Consider the following 22,924-nt stretch of genomic DNA (forward strand, 5'->3'; position numbering starts at 1 on the left):
TCAAAATACATCCTTAATTTACAAATCAGCTATAGAACCAGCAGTACTGTATGGGGCTGAGGTTTGGGGCATAGCCACTAGCAGACAGCAAATATGCAGAAAACTTTTATTTATTCAGTGCTGTTGTCTTATTTCAATAACCAGGGCTTATAGAACAGCCCCAACCAGTGCACTACAGGTTATTGCAGGCACGGCCCCTCTCAACTTAAAAGCCATCGAAAGGTATTGGACCTACCAAGTCATTCACCACTTAGAGCATTTTGAGACTGCCAATGATATTCCAGAGACAATTAAGAACATTGTGGGAAAAGTCAAAAGTAACGAGCTGGACCGGCACAATGACTACAAATTAACTCATCCAGTAACTCAACTCCCAGATATTGACCTATCTCCAAATTCGGTTAATGTTACCTATGGTAGCAAACTCAGCGACAAGGAAATTTTTCTACCCTACAATCTAGACGGCATCAGGGATTTTTTCCCCACCCCTACATTACATGCGGCGACAGGGAATTTTTCTTTCTACCTTACATTTAGACGGCGAAGGGGGGATTATTTCTACCCTATGTTCTACGCTTACAATTCTAAAAAAACAAATTAAAAAAAATAGGATAACTTACTTTGTTTCTGAGCTTTTCCCATTTTTCCACGTTTCCCGTCGACGGAACTGGACTCTCCGGTACGTGATGATGCTCTTTTTCCCCCTTTCGTTTTAACACTTTTCTCTTTTTTTTTCACCTTTGTCTTGTGTTTTCTTTTGCTTTTTTGTCTTTCTTGCTGACATTAGGTGCGGGAGCAGCCGGAATAGTCTCTGGTTCTTTCCAACTAGGTATTTTTCCGTGATCGGGATGTATTCGATCAGTGTATGCCTGCCTTTTTAGAAACACCCGAGGAAACTGCCGAAATACTCGTCGCGCACTCTAAACCAAGACAGTGCCATATGAATGTCAAAAGATTCGCCCATGACATATTGCCACATTTCCTTTGAACGTACTTTCGAGAGCCGAACTATTCCGCCAGCATTTTCGGCAACGCATCACGCATGATTTCCGGTCACTGCGATAACTCGATTTGCATGTTTGACCATATTTCTGGCAAAGTTCCTCGGTGTGTTGGAGACCCAGTTTTACGGCAAATTTCGGTCCGCCATCAATTCTTTCATCTAATCCTAATTCGGAAGACTCTACTTCTATTAACTGATAAAAACGTCGCCCAGTACAATCTTTCCAAAATTCGTCCGACTCCAAATCGCAACTCGACATGACAAACTTGTGAAATATCTATTCCAAAAATTGCAGAATACGCTTAGCAAATTTGTCAATAAATTTATTCCAAGTGCTTAAATTCACAATGTAAATTAAAATTATTATTAATTACCTTATAATAGAAAAATTCCAAAAGTAACAAAAACTCAAGAAAATCTTTTTGCACGACAACACGCCTACTCCGCTCTCAGGGGGAAAATTTGCATACTTCTGATCAATCGCGATTCTACGGATCAAAGTGCCCTTTACAGATTTCATTAATTGATAACGAAATCCCAACAAATTCCCCGTCGCCATCTTGAATGTAGGGGAAAAATTTCCCCATCGCAGTCTAGAATTTCCCTGTCGCCCTCTAAAATTTCCCTGTTGCTGAGTTCACTACCATAGGTAACATTAACCAAGTTTTCCATAATTTATTTGATGTGTTTGGTATTTGTGTTCTTGTGTGGCATTTAATTGTGTAAATTTATATTTAGTGAAAGTTTCTTTGAATAAATTTGTGAATGTGTTAATTAATTCTGTATCTATAGTGTCATTGCCTACGATTATTGTGTTTGGTTCATATTATACTGTATACATTTTTATGAGGGATATTTCCATTCTGTGGATCATAGCCATGATATCTTTTTCATTGTTTGTATTATGTTGTCTTTTGTCTTCCTTTAGCTCTTTTACCATCAATTATTAGATTTTTAGTTTTTCATCTTGGTGTCATTTTCTGATCTTTATTTGATATTTTCAGATTAATGCATTAATGACTCTCCCACATTTTTCTTGAATGGATTCAGGATTACTTTCAAACTTCCTGTTATATAGTTGTTTGTTATTTTATCTTTTCTCATGACTCCACTCATTACAGTTATATGCATTTTCCATTTGGTTTCACTCTAACAGCATAGTGCTGTGATTTTACAATACTTCTATTCAAAAAACATAAAAACTTATTCTTCTTAGCTGGAACTTATGTATAAATAGATAATAAACTGACCTTTTTGCACATTTCAAGCAATTTAACTGTATACATAAAGCAAATGTATTCATCTCATTCAGGGACAATTGTCAGACTTTTTATTGAAGATTTTTATAGTTGAACTTCTCAATTCAGAACACTTTTTATGAAAGAATAACGTTCTGGAACAAATTCTATTTAAATTCACTAAACTGTCCATTTTTCAATTACATCATTAACCAACGTCATTAACATCCAAACACTTAACAATTTAATACACCATACTCAGAACACCTTGTAAATTTGCAGCCGTATTTATTAAATACTAATGTTTTCGGTTGTATTTAATGACCTTCTTCAGGAAAATACAGCAAAAAATCACATTGAAAATTATTTTTTCAATGTGATTTTATTTATTTTTATTTATTTTGTTATTTAATGTTAGTCGTTGTGAGATGGCACACACAATTTTCTCTAGAATATCTTTTAAAAACGTTTCAAAATGCTTGTTCATTACTGCAAATGTTTTAAGTGTTCGATTTTTTGCTGTTTTTTTCCTGAAGAAGGTGGTTAAATACAACTGAAAACATTAGTATTTAATAAATATGGCTGCAAATTTACAAGGTGTTCTGCATATGTTGTATTGATAAGTTATGCAGTCTACGATGAGTTTTAACAATTTAATTCCTTACAATAAATTATCATAGAAAATTATAAATTATGGCTCATATATAATAAATTTAAAATATTGTAGAACATATAACTGTTTACATGTACATTTTCCTAAAACATATCTCCATATCTAGAATTGTCTACAACCACTTTCCATGCATTGGAAATCATTTTAGCATCCTTACTGTTTATGCATCTTCCCTGTTTCAAACTTAAATTTCCTATATCCAGTGTTCTAAGCTTATCTGCATTTAATATATATTTAATTAATCTGGCCTCTTCCCGTAGTATCCATGTAATGACATTGGTTAATGATATAATTGAAAAAATGGACTGTTTAGTGAATTTAAATAGAACTCATTCCAGAATGATTTTCTTTCAAAAAAGTGTTCCAAATTGAGAAGTTTGGCTATAAAAATCTTTGATAAAAAGCCTGACATTGGCCCCTTAACAGCACTGAAATGTTTGCTGTATGTATATAGCAAAATTGCTAGAAACATGCACAAATATCAGTTTATTATCTATTTACTTCTATAAAATATTCTTTTTAACTTGGCAAGCATTCTTCTATCACATAACAGTTTGTTTACCTCCAAATCTCCCAATCAATTAGTATTCTATTTGTTACCTTTTTCCTCAATCTACAAATTGGATCCTAGGTCTAATTTCTTTGTTACGTCGTACATTTTTATTTTGAATGAAGTTGCAATGATATATAGTCTATGTTCTACTAATCTTAATTATAATTGTATGCTATCACATTTTGGACTTAATTTTAATCCTCTTCTTTGCATTCTTATTAGAGATCTTGGTTATCTTATAATATACATAATGAAGTTGTTGAGTAATTTATAGAATGATGATAGTGTTATTTACTGATAAACATTGTAGATTGCTTATTTAAGGACAATTACTAGTAAATATAATCTCTGATGTTTTCAACAAGGTGATTCAGAGTACATCACTGTTAGAACTGCAGACATTGTGTTATAGAGAAAACTAGATATGAATACTTTTTATTGTTTATATGTACTAAGCAGTTATTAATAAATTAATGTTAGCTTTAATATTAACACTCTTTGAGACTGGATAAAATAAATTATTGTATGATAATGATAATACACAATCGTAAAATTATATTACTTTAAAATTATTATATAAATGGAAGGAGTTTATTTTAGATTCAGATTGTTAACTGGTCATCTGTTTTTATCCAGATTTCTAAACTTATTAATTTAATTCAATTAATAAGTTTATAAGATTATTAAAGAGATGGTAACATGTTTATCTTTAATAGAAGTTATTTTAATCATCAGCAAATTTACAGTATTAGTTTAATTATTTTTAAAGTAAAAAGTAATCTGGATAATCTGTTATGAATTCATTGGCATATAGAAAAAGATATGTAAATTTGATGATAGTGAAATATTATAAATTTAATATAATGAAAATCTATACCAAAAATTTACTAAAATTATAATTATTTTCTTTTTAGCCTTGAAACAAAATGGGTAAAAGAAAATCATCCAATCCAAGAAAAGTTATTGGTGTTCTTACTGCAGAAGAAGAGGAAGAGGAAGAAAGATTCTTAAGCATACTCAGCAAGGAACATGATGATGATTATGAAGATCAGTTGCTGTATTATGCATATAACATTGATGATGATGATGAATTACCAGATGATGGACATTCTGTATTTGATATGGAAGTTGACAATGTCTCTGATGAGATTGCTGATGGACATGGATTTATTCCAATATTTTTGACAGAAGAGAAAATGATACTTTTAGTAATGATTCTTTGGGAGATGGTGGTAGTTCCAGTGATCCTGAATATCTTCCAAATCGTCAAAGTCAGGGAAAAGGAAGAAGAAGAAATCGTCTTGCACAAAGACAAAATTTTTCAAAATTAGTTAGAACACCTCCAATATTTAATAATATGTCCCCTCCGAGTGGATTACATTTAATTAATAGAACTGCTGACATTGTTTCTGCTTACAGTTCACCAGCTGGTGGAAGTAGTGGAGAAAGTGCTTGTGGTACTAGATATATGGTTAGAAGACATTATGTAACATACCCTCCCACATTTAAATTAGCTGTAGTTAACTATGCAGAAAAAAACGGAATTAGTGCAGCATCTGCAAAATATGAAATTGATCAACCAAAAGTTACACTCTGGTGTAAAGTAAAAGATAATATAATAAGGAGGATTATTAAAAAGGGATTAGATAAGAATCTTGCATCTGGAGAAACTGAAGATTCTAATAGTCAAGATCATCAGGTTTCTTCGTCTTCTGATATTGCAGTTACAGACAATATAGATGATTTAAAAAATATAACTTTAACAAATTCCAGGGAAAAATTTTGTTGCAAAATGAAAGAACTTACTTCTCAAGAAATATCATTCCAAGAAGATAAAACATCAAGTTGGGAAATCGATGTTTTTGTAATAATCAGAAAACAGTTAATTGAAGGGAATGAAGTAAAAGTAAAAGATCTTGTTGAGAAAATGAAAGAAATGCATCCTTCAATTACTTATAAAGATGGTTCAGAATTACCTCAAGTTTTAATTATAGAGTGGTGTCGAAAATTTGGTGTTCATTTTATTACGGAAGACTACTGTAAAACATGTGGAATTCCTGAGGTAAATATGTAAAATAACTATAAAAAATTTCATACAATTCAAAACTACTTATAAAATACTTGAGTAGAGCAAATAGTGTCATCTCAGAAACTTTTGAGCTTTTTGAGCTATAAGAACTTTTGAGCTTATGTTCATTTTAAGACAAGTTGATTTGATGACTAAAACTATAATAATCATAAAGTGATGGTTGTGAGATGATATTTGCTTTGTTGAGACATTTTAAAAGTTATAATTCAGTGTTCTTCCTGGGGGATATATATATGAACATACAAAAGACTTGATTTTCTTGTGTTCCTTGAGTATAGTTCAGTCTCAATTTTTAACATATGTTTATCAGATCACATTCAAAATTTGAACAAATATATGCTCTTGAACAGATCAATTAATACTTCTATGCAAATATATCTAAAATTATTTTAACATTTCAATGAATATCTTTAACAATATTTTCACATGTCTACAATAGGTATGTTTAAAAAAAATTATTTATGTTGACATGGAAAATGTTTAATCGAAAATTAATAAAAATTCTTAAATAAGCAACATAAAAAACAAGAAAGTGGCCAAAATAATGATAGCAGTCCAAAACAACAGGATCACTGATTTCAAACTAGGATGCCAAAACTTGTTTAAGACAACAAGATTATATGAGGGAGGGTTTAACTGGCAGATTTAATCAACCAACTGGCAAAAAAAAATTCTGGGAGAACACTAATTGTTATATAACACTTCCACACACATGTATGGTAGAGCATTGATTGTCTGACTCAATTGGGACTGGGGTTGGTCGGATAACTGAAAAAACGGATAACCGAAAAGTATGAAAAAATACATTATTAGTATAGTATATTAGTATATTGCTATTAACCTACTTCACATTGAATTTTCATCGATGTTAAGCCTAACAAAATTTTTTTTAAATAATAATCATCACTATTGTATCGTTAAAAATTATTTCTTTATTTTGCACAAAATAAATACAAAAATAAAGAAAAATAGAAAATTAAGCCTGATTTAAATACTGGCCTACCTTTCATGGCCAAGCCAGTGTTGCCAGCTAAAACATGCAAAAATTTAACAAAAATAATATTAAAGTAGCCAAGACATAGCCAAATATTGTAGCGCCACATCACTAGCGGACATTTGAATTTGCCGACTAGAACGTGGTCGGTTAACCAATGTGACGGTTGATTGGGGTCAGATAATCAATGCTCTACTGTATATATACAGGGTGTATCAGTACAGCAGTTACAAACTTTCAGCAGAGATAGAGTACACCTAGATGATGGGAAATCACATAGCAATGCATGGTTGGAAACACTTTCCTGGCACAGTAGTGACGACACAAAACACAAAAAAGGAAAGACACGAACAGGGTGAGAAAACATGTTTATTATTCTTAGTACAGCAATAATGCTGGGTCGTCTTTGGCTGGTGTATACAATAGATGTTGCTACACCAGCCAAAGACGTCCGAGCATTTTTGCTGTACTAAGAATAATAAACATGTTTTCTCACCCTGTTTGTGTCATCACTACTGTGCCAGGAAAGTGTTTCCAACCATGCATTGCTATGTGATTTCCCATCGTCTAGGTGTACTCTATCTCTGCTGAAAGTTTGTAACCACTGTACTGATACATCCTGTATACGTATGTGTGTGTATGTATAAAATTTTTAATCTTGATTTTTAATCATTATCTATTCATATTATATAGGAATTTTGGTTCTTTTTGGTTAATGGGATGCCAGACTATTGAAAAAAGACTATTGCATTTAACAATTTAGCCCACTTTACTGTTTGTGGAGTACTTGTTATATAGTTTTAGGGGGCTTGCCCCACCTGAGTGCTGAGGTGTGAGCACTGAGGCGCACATCTACATGCAAAGCATGTAGAAAAGGCAATAGGCTGATAGGCATTAAAAATTCACCTTTGGAGAAGAGTATCTCTCAAAGGGTCAACAATTCTGGGGTAGTGTGAAACCCCTCATTCGGTGCTTGACTTGTACTCTTTTCTGTACATATTGGCTGATGTCCTGTTAACCGAAAAGTATTGGAAGTTTTAATAATGTTTACAAGATAGCTTATTTTATCAAACTTCTAATTAATTAAAAAGTAATCAGCAATATTCTAGAATTCAAAATAGCAATTTAGTGATTAAAAGTTTTTAGAAATTATTTTCAAAATTCTGTGTGATTTTTGTCACACAATTTTTTCTAATTTAAACTATAGTTGTATTTTTGGCATTTAATGTTACACATTAGAAAGATTTTTCGCTGTCAATTGTCTCTATCAATTTAGAACAAGAATTTAAGTACAATAGAACCCAATTATCTGAGGTAATGCAGATCAATGCTACCTTGGGTAACTGAAAACTTGGATAAAATGGATGGCCACAGCCATTTTGCAATAAAAATTGTTAATATAAAAGATTTATACAATCTGACTTTTAAATCTCTCCACACCGTAGTGAATTTAATCATATATAAAACAACATTTTTTTACATCATTTATAAGGTTGATACATAGAGTAGCTTTAAGAAAAAAGATGTATATTATTGTAGTTATGTTTTAATATGAAAGGTTTTGTGTTATATTGAAGTTAAATGATAAGAAGTATCAGAAACAAATCAATTTGTAATACATGTTGTCATTCTAAATTTTTAAAATGTCAGAGTTTTTTATTTTGTGGTTGTTTCTCACTTCTTTGCTGCAATGTTCTACAGTCACCTCAGCATCAATTTCATGGGTGATCTGTCTAGGATATGTTGGGCTCCACTCTTCACCACCTGACTATCCTCATTGTGGGTTTTGCTGAATCCACAATGGGCATTGAAAAAAGTTCTCTTAGTGCCCACAGGACAGAAAAACATTTTTAAACGTCATTTGCTTGGTACAGTTAAAGTTAAAAGTATTTCGTACATTCACAGCAAAGCTGTTATAAATTACTAGTAGCCCGGGATGCTTCCTACTAAATTATGAGAAAAGTAGTTTTAACTTACAGATTTGTCTCGGATAATGAGGAACCTTGGTTAATCAGGGCTGTTCTGTATATAAAAAATGAGTTGCTTATCCTTTAAGTATTCTTAAATAATTTATAATTATTTTCTACATAAAGTTCTTTCTCTTGTTTCCAACTAATAGATCTACATTGATAAGATAACCAGAGATTATTCCAAAATAACTATTATTTTTTAAAGCAAGATAATATACTAATTATTTAGTTTAGCTAAACATTTATAGATAAAACCTGCTATAAGCAAGTAACAAGAAAATTATCGTACAGGTGTTAAACTACGTACAAATATTACTATAATTACTAGTGCTTTTGATGAAATTTATTCTATCCCAATGGAAGATACAACATCTGGTATTCACACCCACTACGTTGGAGTAACAACCAGAATGTTGGCATTTCTGAACACCAGCATTCTATCAGGGCAGACAAGTGTGATATGGTGATGCTCAGGCATTGTGATAATAGGAGCATTGTGTATATTTGGGAGGCCCTCCTTACCAATGCACTAAATCCGTGCAACACTCCCACACTTGATTTGCCTGCTATGTGGGTCAACTTATATAACAGATAACAGGTTAAGGCCTTGCCTCTAGCTCCACTTCTCAGCATGTTATAGCGCATGCACATTGTCACCATGTGCATTGTCACCATGCGCATATCTTTTAAATGCTTTATGTTCAGTTCTATCGTTGGTTTTGTTCCAAAGCTCTAGTTCCGTTAGATTAATGTAAAAATTTGTGTTCAGTAAAGGATTTAACCATTTTATCTGCCTGACGAAGACGGAAATAGTTTCGTTGAAAGCACTAATAAATATAGCGATATTTGTACATAGTTTAATACCTATATGATAATTTTCTTGTTTCTTGCTTATCTAATGATCAGCGTGAAGTCCAACCCTTGTTACTATAAAACCTGCTATTAATTCTATGGTCGATATAAGATAAATGTTGAAAGTTATGAGGATAATTGGAATGTTATAAAGTCAGCTGCTGTTATAAAGTCTTGCTCAGTAAAAAGAATTGTTAACAATTATATAATACCACTAGTTAAATGCTTTATATCTGCAATAGTTATATCCGAGCTCGTAACATATAATTTTGAGAAAAAAGCTGGTATTTGCCCAAAAATGCTGACGACAAAAATTTTCTAGTACAAGGTGTACAGATATGATGCTCTTACTTAATAATTATTTATTTTATTGCACCTATTTTGTATCTCTGATCATTTTGAATATGTTATACTAACACAATAATGTAGAACAGCAATTCCCAATATAGGGTCATGACTTCAAATGGAATTACCAATTCTTATGTGGTCATGGATATATGTTTTCATAAACATTATTTCTCTACTTAAAAAAACCTTTAAAAGCTATTTTTCTTTGACAGCCAAAGAAAAAATATAGACAACATCTGATTGTCAATAACAATCAACAAAAAAGGAGTTAATAGATTTGTATGTATTTGTGAACCCGTGGATTTTAAAGGGGATTTTAAAATTGATGTTAATCAAAATTAAAATTAATGTTAATCGTTTTTTCAAAATATAAATATCCCTGATAGAAAAAACGGAGAATCAGATCGAAGGTCACAGGTTGTAATAACAGGTTGTAGTGGGAAAATTGACACTTAGCTGTCAAAAATGCTTCGTCATCGTCAACATTTGACGATCATGTGACCCCCTTTCCCAAGACAATAGTATAAAAGTCAGAGTTACTGGAAGCTCGGGAGTTTGCACTCGGAAGTTGTTTTTGGTGTTTGTGTCCATCTTGGTCTCCTGTCCCAACACTTCCATATAGGACTGTTATCATCACATTTAGCTCTCCTCCAACATTATAGGTAATTATCAGTGGACAGTGAACTCTCTCTCTCTCTCTCTCGCAAAATAGGCCTAGCTGGTAGATAGTAGTCTTGTAAAATATTAGACTACTATATTCTTGCAAGTAGCCGCATATAACCTGTCTATGTATCGAAGTTTGTGTTGCATCCTGTATCTTATAGTTAGTAATATAATAAATGCTTGTTTATTTGTTAAACCTATTTGTCTATCCAAGGACACGTGCTGACTTGCTCACCTCCCTCGATAAAAACCCATCCAAAAGACAAAGTGGGCAAGTGTTACCAACTCGACGTGTAAGTGGCAATTACTGTGGGTACTGACCCTGTGCCTTCGTAGTCTCACATACTTATTAACAATGCCGATCAAATTTAAAAGAGAAAGGAAATATGTTGCAGAACTTTTAAATATGAATTCCAGCATAACTGCTACTTACTGGATAATAACACAAAAAACAGCTTAAATCTTAGTAAATCCAGATAAAAATTTAATTGGGCTGCAATTTGAAAAAATAGGTGTACAATTTGAAATCAATTTGAAATTTATAGGTGTACAATTTTTTAAAATTGTACACCTATAAATTTCAAATTTTAAAAAATTGTACAATACAATACAATACAATACAATTTTAAAAAATTGTACACCTATAAATTTCCACTGTTGTCCATCTGTCTTTCCTTAATCTTGAGAATGATGTTAGATAAATGAGATTTAAGAACAGATAGGAAAAGCTTAAAGGCAGGAGGCCCTGATTAACTATACATGAATGTCCGATGAAAATCGGAAGTCATGTTACTTCAATTCAAAAATTTCTGCAGAAAAGAGCTAGATAGATGACTGACACGACTCCATTGCTAACGGAAAAGTATGATGTACAGAGGCAAGACATTACAGTACTAATTTGAGGTGGAGAGCATATATTTTAAATTAAATAAATTAAAAATATGACTAAAAATTGAAGCCCGGCATTGTGACATTGTCACAATAAATAATTGTTCATTTTCAGTCAATACTGATCATGATAAGGTCATTAATATTCTATAAATAGAAAGAGTTGAAGAATGTGCTATATAATATAAAAGTGACATATATCATTACATAATTGACAAAATACAATAAGTTTTTTTTTTTAACTTAGAGGAGTTTTGTTGATAAAATAATTACTATACAACTTATGTATTACTATAAAGAATTAGTAAATAAAATGCACATTCAAAAAACAGATGAACTATCCAGAATAACATTAACATTGGATGAAACCATTCTATTGTAAGAAATGTTGCCAGGATACAAAAGATTATGTTCCTCTTTATAATTTATGCATCTGCCCTTGCTTTCAGCTTTCTAAATCTCCACAGTTATTGAAAAAACCTCATAAGGAACTTTGCTAAACCCTTTTCCAACTCTGCATTCCAGCATACCATACAGAATTTCCAGGGGAGCTTCAAAGTAAGCCAAATAGAAACCTCCAATGCAGAGTTTTGGTGAGGGATAATAGATTCAAAACAGAGCTGGAGTACATTGGTTCCACCAAATGCAAATTATATAAGAGGCTAATGGAACACAAAACATGGTAAACACACCACTGCCCTGTAGTGGTGTGTTTATCCTGTTTATAACAAATCGATGATCCATCAGTCATGCCAAGTCAGTTCCAAGAATGCCATTCTAATCACATGATCCTGACTCAGAACACTAGAGGCATTGGAGATTTAGAATGGCAGGTGCATGAAGATTGGTATTTATCAAAAATATTAGTCAAAATGTTTTCAATATTAAATTAAATTTTCAATTTGGTTCAAGCGGTGTTTCAATTACCAGCAATTTTCAATTACTAAGGTTTAAGCTGTGTTTAACATGGATTTCTGTATAACAAAGTTAATGGGAAATGTCTATCATTTTATATAATTTATTTTACATCAATCTGGATAGCAGACTTTTTTATATTTTACAGTGTTAATAGTATTTTATTATATTCTTACTTTTATAATTTACAGAATATACAATTTTCCTTAAATCAACTTATTATTTTTTATTGTGTTAATAGAATTTTATCATACTCCCCTTTTATAATGTACATGTATTTTATAGTATTGTAAGGAACTGAGTCTGAACGTTATTTTTATTTTATTATTATTTCCGTTTTATTATCTTTTGTTTGGGGCTTATGTTTATTTAGGACGAAGGTTCCCCACCACTCTCTTGTTAGTAATGAAAAATGAAGATAAAACAACTCACGGAGAAATAAGCACCGTAGGAAAAATCTTGCGCACTTGCGCTGCCCGGCGGAAGTAACAGTCCGCAGAAAAAAAAATGGAGGGGGGGAGTCCCCACATTCACTAGTAAAGAAATACTTAATAAACCTTCTTAACATCCCAGAAAATTATGATAAATATTTTGTAAACGGTTTATAAGCTTTGTCGGAAACTTAAAGCTGCCAGAAAAGAAAGTTAATGTTAGCAACTAAGTACAGTCAAACCTGTTTTTATGCGCTCTTTTTATGTGCGATTTTTTTTAATGCGAATTTTTAATTTGTGCGGTATAGTTGGCGACTAGTCTCTTGCGATTCGTCATGTCTTACGTTGACTTATTATAGCTAAATAAACTTATTATAGCATAAATGCACTTATTATAGTAATATTATTGCATGAATATGCAAAAAATGAAATAATTTACTTTTTAAGTCAACAAAACACCACCTGGACAAAAATATGTAAAACAGACGATAGACCAGACGATGCAGTCAAGTGCTGACATCTGTTGTCAATAAATTCTATTTCGTACGGTTTTGAGTTATTTTCTATGTGAGACTTTTTTTTATGCGGTCCCTGTTGACCGCATAAAAAAATTATTTTTTAATTGTGTTGCGAAAACTATTATTTACAGCCATTCGTGAAGTTTCGTGAGATTTTTTTTATGCGTTTTTTTTGATGCGGTCCCTATCCCCCGCATAAAAACAGGTTTGACTGTATGTAAATAAGGGGAGTAACCCAGCTCAAGTGTGACGTCACCTCACAGTATAAAACCCGTACGTTAACCAAAGAAGGAGAGGTGAATTCCAAATCGAGACGACTTTGAGAGCGAGGTAAATTCGAAAGCGAAGTATTTTCTGATAGAAGTCCAGATTGATAATTGGACGATCCAAGGTGTTAAAGAGGAATTCGATTGACGATTTGACGATATCGAAAGAATTGAGGAAATAGTTTCTTCGTATAGTGAGGTGACGGATAGACGTTTAATTAGTAAGAGATTTTGTTCATAGTTTCTAAGAATTTGATTTGTCGAATTTTCAAAGGGGAATTACTATTAAGTTAAGCTAAGTAGCTAAGGTTATCGTCGGGTTGACTTGTTGATTTTCGTTAATAAATTTTGTTTGGATTATTGACATTTGTACGTAGTACATTCTAGTTACCAATTAAATATATTTGAACTTTTGATCTGACTTGATATTTATCGTTATTACTAATTTTTCGGTGCACGCTTAAAAGCCCAGGCCTGGCAAATTAATCTTGAATCCATGTAAAGTACCCGTTAGGTTAACGGAAGTTTTACCGACCGCAATTAGTGTCGGTTTCCTAAGATACTAAAAATAGTACTTTACAGTATGTTACAATCCAGTTTTCATTACTATAACCATAATATACATAACATCAAATACAACATCTTCAATCTTCAGATTTCCGGTACAAAACGACAAAAGTTAATGAATTAACGTTTTCAATTCTCCACCGAGATCTTCATCAGGTTCACTGAAGCTTGCAAAATGATAGACTCCTGTCTAGTAAATTTATTTTAAAATCTTTGATCGTTACTACACGCTGGAGACATTCATTTTTTGAATTTCAAAAACATTCTGTATTCATCGCATTCCATTTTGCAAGTGTCAATGAACCTGACGAAGATCTTGGTGGAGAATCGAAAACATTAATTCATTAACTTTCGTCGTTTTGTACCGGAAATCTGAAGGTTGAAGAGTTGTATTTGATTTTATATGTACTGGTAGTCATTAGTGAAGATTGTTCTGCATAATATACATAACTTCTGCCATCCAGATTGATGTCCCTATATTTTTATTTTTTTTCTTTCTTTCTTTACTTTCTTTTGTTAATTAAATATGGAGATTCTGGCTGGATTGCCTTTTCTCTGATGCATGTTGTCTCTCATTAGTCATCTTTATTTTATATATAGTTCAAAATGCTCCATAATTAAATAAACAAAGTATATATATTAATTATTATGCCTTTTTGTCCTTTTTAACTATATTTAAAATTTATTTTGTATACTAGTACAGTCAAACCTGTTTTTATGCGGGGGATAGGGACCGCATTAAAAAAAACGCATTAAAAAAAATCTCACGAAACTTCACGAATGGCTGTAAATAATAGTTTTCGCAACACAATTAAAAAAATAATTTTTTTATGCGGTCAACAGGGACCGCATAAAAAAAGTCTCACATAGAAAATAACTCAAAACCGTACGAAATAGAATTTATTGACAACAGATGTCAGCACTTGACTGCATCGTCTGGTCTATCGTCTGTTTTACATATTTTTGTCCAGGTGGTGTTTTGTTGACTTAAAAAGTAAATTATTTCATTTTTTGCATATTCATGCAATAATATTACTATAATAAGTGCATTTATGCTATAATAAGTTTATTTAGCTATAATAAGTCAACGTGAGACATGACGAATCGCACGAGACTAGTCGCCAACTATACCGCACAAATTAAAAATTCGCATTAAAAAAATCGCACAAATAAAAATCGCACATAAAAAGAGCGCATAAAAACAGGTTTGACTGTACTTTCTATATATTAACAGGACTTATTATACTGGAAATTATGGATGCAGATATTTAGTCTTACAAATCAAAAATAATGTTCTTTATTTAGTTCATCTGTTCTCTGCGTTCTCCAATTTTCCAGAAATTTGGAAATCCATAATTTCCAGTGTAATAAGTCCTGTTAATATATAGAAAGTACTAGTATACAAAATAAATTTTAAATAAAGTATATATATCTTTATTGCGTGTACCTGTGTAATTGGTTCTCTGTCTTATGTTTATTCCTAACAATTAAAAATGAGATCAAGATTCAACAAGAGGAGGTGGGAAATCATTTTGACTTTAAGAAAATTCAATTTTATGATGTGATGAGAGTTTTTTTTATTTAAGTAAAATTTATGAATTAATTTAAATAGAAGCATGAAATATTTTGTATGATATAGAAATGACATAGCTAATTACGTGATCAATTTTACACAAAGTTTTTTGTTTTTTGTAAAAAGTGAATGAAGTGTTTTTTAATAAATAATTCATATAATTATGTGCAAAATGGGCTTAAATAGACTTGGTTGAATATTATATAATAGAAAGGGGAAATGCAGAGACCCAATAGGTCAAGGAATAATGTCATAATTAGTCTGAAAATGTCAGGAAATTGCAGATGGAATTACCTGTACAGAGCCTGTAAACAGTAATATAATTCAGTACATCATTTGACCTATATATTTATATACATACATACATACTACAACAATAAAATAATCCAAGCAGGTTGATCTTGATCTTCTCATTTTTGTTGGTGTAAGTGCCTGACAGGCTGCCTTGGACCACAAGGTGCTGATAGTAGTGCTTTAAAATTTTTAATCATGCCTTGATCCATTGATTGAAGTACTGACATTATATTGGGGAAGAAACATAACCTTTACATTTTCCATCAGAGGAATGGTGTTCTGTTCTATACAGTTGTCAATAAGCAACAGGATTTTTTAAATTTTTTATTAATTTTTAAAGGCCATCTTTTAAAAATTTCATTTGTCATTCATGCTTTTTGTGTCTGATTGATGTTTTACTGGCTTAGTTTTATATTTTTTAAAGCATTGTGAGTTTGTTGACTTTTCAACTTTATTTTCAATTATTAACAAAGGTTATTTTTCAGATCCATCCATGTTTGCACCAGCTAAAACAACCAGCATCCTTACCTTGTTATGTTTAGTGCCACTGCAATGTTCATCTTTGAAAACCAGTGTTTTGTATGGGGTGTATTTATAAAACAATTAAGTTTCACCAACATCAAAAATGTCTTTGGCACCTCTGTCTTGAATCATTTCTGCCAAATCACGTTTTCACCTATCAGCCACCTGTAGATCAATAGCTGCACTTTCCCCACAAACAGTTTTGAAATAAATTCTATTTCTTTTCTTAAATTCATAAAACCATCTAGTGTTGCCTTTAACAGTGTTTCTCAAACTATGGGTTGCATTAAAATTTTAATTAATCACAAAATGATACTACCTTCTGCAGAAAAACTTGTTAATAGTTGTATTACTGAAATATTCTCTAAGAACTATGAACAATAGATACTTCTGTTAAGTACTCAAAACTTTTAACAACTTACTTTCTTATAATTATTATTGTCATAAAGTTAAGAATTCTGAATTTTCACAAAGCTGGTTATAAACTATTAAATAACATCATAAAACCTTCAAAAAATGCCAGCACAAAAATATATTTTAAAAAATAGGTTGTGACAAATATTTTTTATCCAATTAGGATCTGCATCTATTTATTTTTATAATTTTTATCACAGATCCAAAATAGATTGAGATCAAGATGCAGATCCTAATTGGATTGAAAACAATTGTCACAATCTATTTATTTTAAATATATTTTTGCACTGGTATTTTTTTGAACGTTTTATGATATTTAATAGTCATAAAGTTAAGATTATGGAATATGTGTATATAAAATTGTTTTTTCTTTTCTATTTTGAATAACATCAAAATAGAAAATCGTTATGTAGTCATAAACCATTTAAATTGCAATGGTTTTGAAATTATTTTAATTGTTTTGTTTAATTATTAATAATAATATAAATTATTATTATAAATAATAATAATTTTTAATTATTGTAATTGTTTTAATTTTAATTATTTAATGGTTTTGAAATTTTACATAACAATAAATTATAAAAAATAAATAACAGATAAATTTTGGCTCAAATGGGTCAATAAATGATTTTTTTTTAATTTTTGTGTATATACAAAATGAAATTGACAAAATCTTACAATTTGAAAAGTACATTTTAAAAAAGGTTATTTAAAAAAACTTAGAATATTTTTCAAAGTAAAATAGATTCCTGAGTAATTTTGAAACAGTCTGTTATTTACAATCATCAGTCTTATATTTTTAATAGTTAAATTTTAATAATAAAAAATCCAGCAATGAGTTGCATAACTTCCCCACAACATTTAAAATTGTGTGGGGGGGGTACCATCTGATACTTTATTAAAACACTTTTTATATTTTTAACTATTATAAAATGGCAAAAAGCTTGATGGTAGGGGTGAATTTTATAAAAGATTGTAAATGCTAATAACAAGTAAAATCATTATTAATTTTGATCTTATTCAAGATATGATACACAACCCCCTTTATCTCCCCACCCTGTCAACCTTTAGTCACAAAAATTTAATAGCATCAATTCCCCTAATAACAAACTTCTCTACAAAATTTCAGAAATTTTTGACAAAAAGCATGGGAGTTATTAGGCTTTAAACAGGGTGAACAAAATCATGCCCCCCCACACACCCTAACATTTTTTGATTGATTGCAATACTTGTATGGAAGTATGGAAATTGGTCAAAAAATGACCCCAAGATTTTTATATTTTTGACTCAAACCCTTGAAATGTCGAGAAATGCAAAAACATTAGGGGATAATTTCTGTATGTATGGATGTTAATGTAGAGAACTAAAACTGAAATTGAAGTAAATTATTTGTTACAAATTGAAATTGGCCTGAACTTCTCTTAATAGAAATGTACTCAGTGTTACTATAGTTATGTGTTATAGAAGTTATTATCAAATAATATATATTTTTATTTTGCTGTTTAATATAGAGTTGGTTAAAAAGCTGGTAAACTGGTTCTCCAGTTTACCAGCTTTTTTGAAAAAGTTTTATATTATAAACCATGAAACCATTATAAAAACTAGTTAAGTAACGCTGTATCAGCGTGTAGTCGGAACGAAGCTGCTCACACCTTTATTTTCTAGATCATGAGGAAAAAAAGAGAGAAAGAATCATTTATTCTCAACAATATGTTTGATTTTTATTGGATCATTTAAACATACAAATATAAGGTCAGAATAGGCAATTAATTAATTGCTATGCCAATGTCTCATGAAATTCTGTCTATTACTATGGGCCTTGGACTTACAGATTGACTCGTAGCGATCTTTATTGTAACTCTTTAAAAATACTATGTCAGTTATTTTTTTAACTCGACTCAATGCAACATAGGTAAGACCAATATCTCTCTCTTTTTTACCTATATCTATTTTGATTTTTGGAAGAGTTAATCCCTGTGATTTATGTATAGTCATCGAGTATGCTAAGGTAAGGGGAAACTGTCTATGAGATCGCAATATACTGCCATCGTTCAAAGAGCGTGTTATGGGGATTATTGAAAACAGATTACCATAGATGAAAGGTCCCCGATAGCTATTGAATTCCACTAAAATAAACAGAGGAAGAGCTGAAGGGCGAGCATTAGGAGCATATATAATGTAGCATGAAGTTCCTAGTGAACCATTGACGAGACCTCCTTGCACCCATAAGTTCACTCTCAGCATGATTCTGGCATTAACCTAGAGATTCAAATACTTGGAGAGACCAAGAGCTGAGTCATCTTTGGATGAAGGCAGGGCAATATCTGGAGTGCTTTCAGATGCTATATAAGCAACAGGGTATCCAGTTGACTGCAAGTAGTCTTCGTTGCTTTGTTTAACTTGCTCGTTTGTTGGATATAGCTCTACTGCCGTTTGGAACTGATCAAGTTCATCTCTGGATAAATAGGCTCGATTTCTTGTCGTCAGAATGTTCAGATCTGTATCAGAGAAATCACCTGAAGCTAGATGTTGTAAGACATCTGTGAAGGAATTATCTGCGCTATTTTGTCTATGAGAATTACTAAGTTCAATGAACTTCTCAAAAGAATCAAATGCGAATCTACCTTGTTGGGACATTACATCGTAAAAAACACTCAAATAGCGAGGAGTATCTTTAACAGGAGGAAGCTGACGAAAATCACCAAACAAATAGATATAGAATCCACCAAAAGGCTCATCTTTCTTGGGGTTTATCTCCCTCATCTTTTCTTGGGGTTAATCTTCTCTCGATCATGTAAAGCATTCTTGCACCAATCATTGACATTTCATTGATGATGATGAATTTGAGCGACTTCATCTCATTCTGGAACCTCTGTGCAGCTTCTCCATTTAGAGATCAAAATTTCGTACTAATAATAAGAAGATGAAGAAGAGAATGGATCATAAAGCCATCAATATTGATTGCTGCTGCTCCAGTGGGAGCACAAACCTTTATAGCATCAGATCCTATAGCTAAACTGACCCGTCGAACAGTTTCCTTTATCACAGTGCTTTTCCCAGACCCTGCCTTACCTTGAATAACCAATCTCTTCTCACAAGGAATAGACTGAAGAGTTAGAGACTTTATTTAGTTATCAACAATATCTAAAACTAAACGTTGGTCAGATGAAAAGTTAACTTGAGGACAGTCGGCTATTTCTGCTCGCCTTCTTGGAGCATTCTTATATGTCTTCAAGAACTCAGAAACATCATCCATAGTCGGAATAAAAGAGGTCATGGAATTCCAATCATGAGATAAATCAACCAATCTATGGCCTAAGGTTGTGTCGACAGCAGTACCTCTGAAGCCAGCGGCAATCATAAATGGCTCCTGTATATTGTCTTTATTAATCTGCTCAGGAAGGAAGCCTTCTTCCTCTGGCTGTGGAAACTGTAATTGTTCTACTGCACCAATGCCACTTCTCTCATATGCCTCAAACCATGTTTCACACCCAATTCTATCAAGAATACTGCAAAACTCACCATGGAATGGAATATAGAGAATGCATTGGAGTTTGTAAAACTGCTCTTGCTCTTGTTTGTCAGGATCTGTATCAAGCTTGATTCGTGGAAAAATTCTGACAACTGCATCTTTCCTACGACAAATGAACCTTTCACCTCTTTTATACCACCTCTTTGCAAAATCAATCAATGACAACTGTGGTAAAAAGTCTTCTGGTTGATTCTGATATTTTTCAACTATACTCTGCTTAATCTGAACATTTTCATCAGCATGTTGGATTAAAACATTACTCCAATCATCATCCCTCACTGTGAGAGTTATAAAATCTCTCAATGCATGATATAAAGGCCAGCCCATTTAACATGCATGACTTCCTGAGCTGAATAGTTCCGCTCACCTAATGGTGATATCATCATTTTCTGAACTATAGACTTTGCTCAGGTATCACCAGTTTGGCTAGTCACTATGGCATTCAATACATTCTTATAGGATGTGGAAGCTGTTTCACCTTTGGATGCATATTTAGCGACATAATTCAGAACAGTTTGCCAACTAATAATTGGGGTGAAGTCAGTGTTGGCTCGCCATATCTGAGTGAGAAGAGGATTATATCTGGCACACAAAGCATTGTTCTGCTTCAGAATAAATTGAGGATAACCATTGGGAGAAGCTATGTCACACGTTTCATGGAGAGGCTTGGGGAAATCATACCTACATTTCAATTGTCTATTCCTACCTTTCTCTCTGAGACACTGTCTACCACACACTGTGTGCAATTGAAACGTGTTGATCAGATCCTGAAGCCTATCATCCTCAGCAACATCACTGAAAAGTCTTCTCGATGGATGGATTTGTGGCCTATCATCTGAAGATATCGGATTGATGGCAACACAAAGATTATCGAAAAATGCCTTGATTTGTTCTTTCATTTCATCAGAGAAATTTTCTGTGGTAGGTATGGGGCAATCTCTCAGCCAAAGAACTCCATGAAAATGAGGACTACCTCTATGTTGCCACTCAAATCTAAATCAAAAATTGGCTTCAAGACTTTCTCCATGAAAATAATACTCCTATGCTGGAAGAGCCAAGAAACTAAGAGAGGATTATCGTGCGTAAGAGTTCGACACTTGATGTCTGATATTGAAGAAAGGTCACGATCAGGAGCTAACAATTTGAGAAGATGGGGCCAATGATAATCAGCAGCTGAGAGTGTCCAAAAAACGGAGGGACAACCAAGTTGTCCAACCATTGCTAAAAGTTCAGAACATTGAGAGCTCCAATATGGCTTTGTTGATCTAAGGTTGAATGTATAGACCATGATTTGTTGAAGAAAACTTGGATCATTACTGATTCATTCCCTTACTTGTTCAACATTCGAATGAATAAGATTAGCATGACGTATATAAATTCCAGAAAAATGCAGTGCCTGGTATCGCATCATCGAATTCATTGCAAAGAAGCGAAATCGGGGATCTCTAGCAAACCTTTTATTATGGAATTCCATGAGAAACTTGAATTACTCATCTCTTGTCAAGGATTTTGTTCTTGGTTGGAGATAATCACTATTTTCAGTGGGAAAAAGGCAAGGGAAAGCTCTGGCTATATATCCCTCTTCATTGAATTCATTGATAGGCGTTCCTTCAAGTTCAGGATAAGCTAAATTGAGTCTTCTAGCAACATGATGCTCATGATCAATAGTATCGATGAGAGGAACGAGACTTTCATCAAGTTCATTCGAATCAAAATTTATCTCTGAATCAATCTGAAGAGATGGAAGATATCCGATGGCAATATCAGTCAACCTCTTCGGTTGACTGATATTGCCATCGGAGGGTATAACTCTGAGATTTCTCTCACTTAATTTTTTGTTTCTATAATATATATTATGAGTTTTGAGCCACTTAAGTGCGGCACGGAGCTTATCAGCATGAGCATGAAACTCTGTCATGCCAGCCTGTGTTTCTTTCTGATAAACTATTGTTGTTACTAAAGATTGAGGATCAATGGGAAGCTCTGTAATATAGGAATCTATACTCTGGCGAAAATTTATCACGTTACCACTGTAGGAATATTGAGCACCTCTGATTCTATATAAAGTAATTACTGGATGAATTTGAGCAATAAGCATCTGTTCAATATAAGTTAGACCCTACATGAGTGGTACTTCTTCAAGATTCATATTATTTCTAGCAGAGAACTTGAAGGGATATTTTTCACAGTGATTACATTTTCCTGATTGTTGACTTTCATATCTGGAGCAGCTCTGTTGCAATTTGAGCAGAAGTTAATAGTAATAGCTGACAGAGTTGCATCAAACTGTAAACCTGAGTTTATCATTTCTTCACTGTATTCTGTGAGATAGCTGAAGTCAATGTGATTTACAAGGCTCTGAACATACACTGTAATAGGATTGCTCACATTGCGGGGATCGGCTCTTGAGAGTCTCTTGAGCTCCCTTTGAAGCTCACGCCTAACCCAATCACTCTCTTTTGACATACGAGGCATAGTAAAAATGTAAATGGTTTACCTTTGTAATATGACAGAACTCCAAAATTTGGCAGTTGGCAATAGAAAACAAACTTAATTGAAAGTCCAGGCACTGAAGAGCACAATCACTGATTTGAGGCAGTGTTGCCAGATGTTTTTAGTGT

At 32.5% G+C, this 22,924-nt stretch overlaps 1 protein-coding gene across 3 annotated transcripts in view; it reads left to right on the forward strand.

Moving 5' to 3' along the window:
• Window positions 1–22,924, forward strand: part of LOC136971177 (uncharacterized) — a 100,005-nt gene that overhangs the window by 43,486 nt on the left and 33,595 nt on the right. For all 3 annotated transcript variants that reach the window (XM_067265653.1, XM_067265651.1, XM_067265652.1), the window contains exon 3: window positions 4,382–5,529. In XM_067265653.1, the coding sequence (XP_067121754.1) occupies window positions 4,825–5,529 (705 nt within the window). In that variant the 5' untranslated portion in view covers window positions 4,382–4,824. The remainder of the gene's footprint in view (window positions 1–4,381; window positions 5,530–22,924) is intronic.

This window comes from Centruroides vittatus, unplaced genomic scaffold, assembly GCF_030686945.1.
Source record: "Centruroides vittatus isolate TY-2023 unplaced genomic scaffold, ASM3068694v2 contig_2349, whole genome shotgun sequence".
Lineage (NCBI taxonomy): Eukaryota > Metazoa > Arthropoda > Arachnida > Scorpiones > Buthidae > Centruroides > Centruroides vittatus.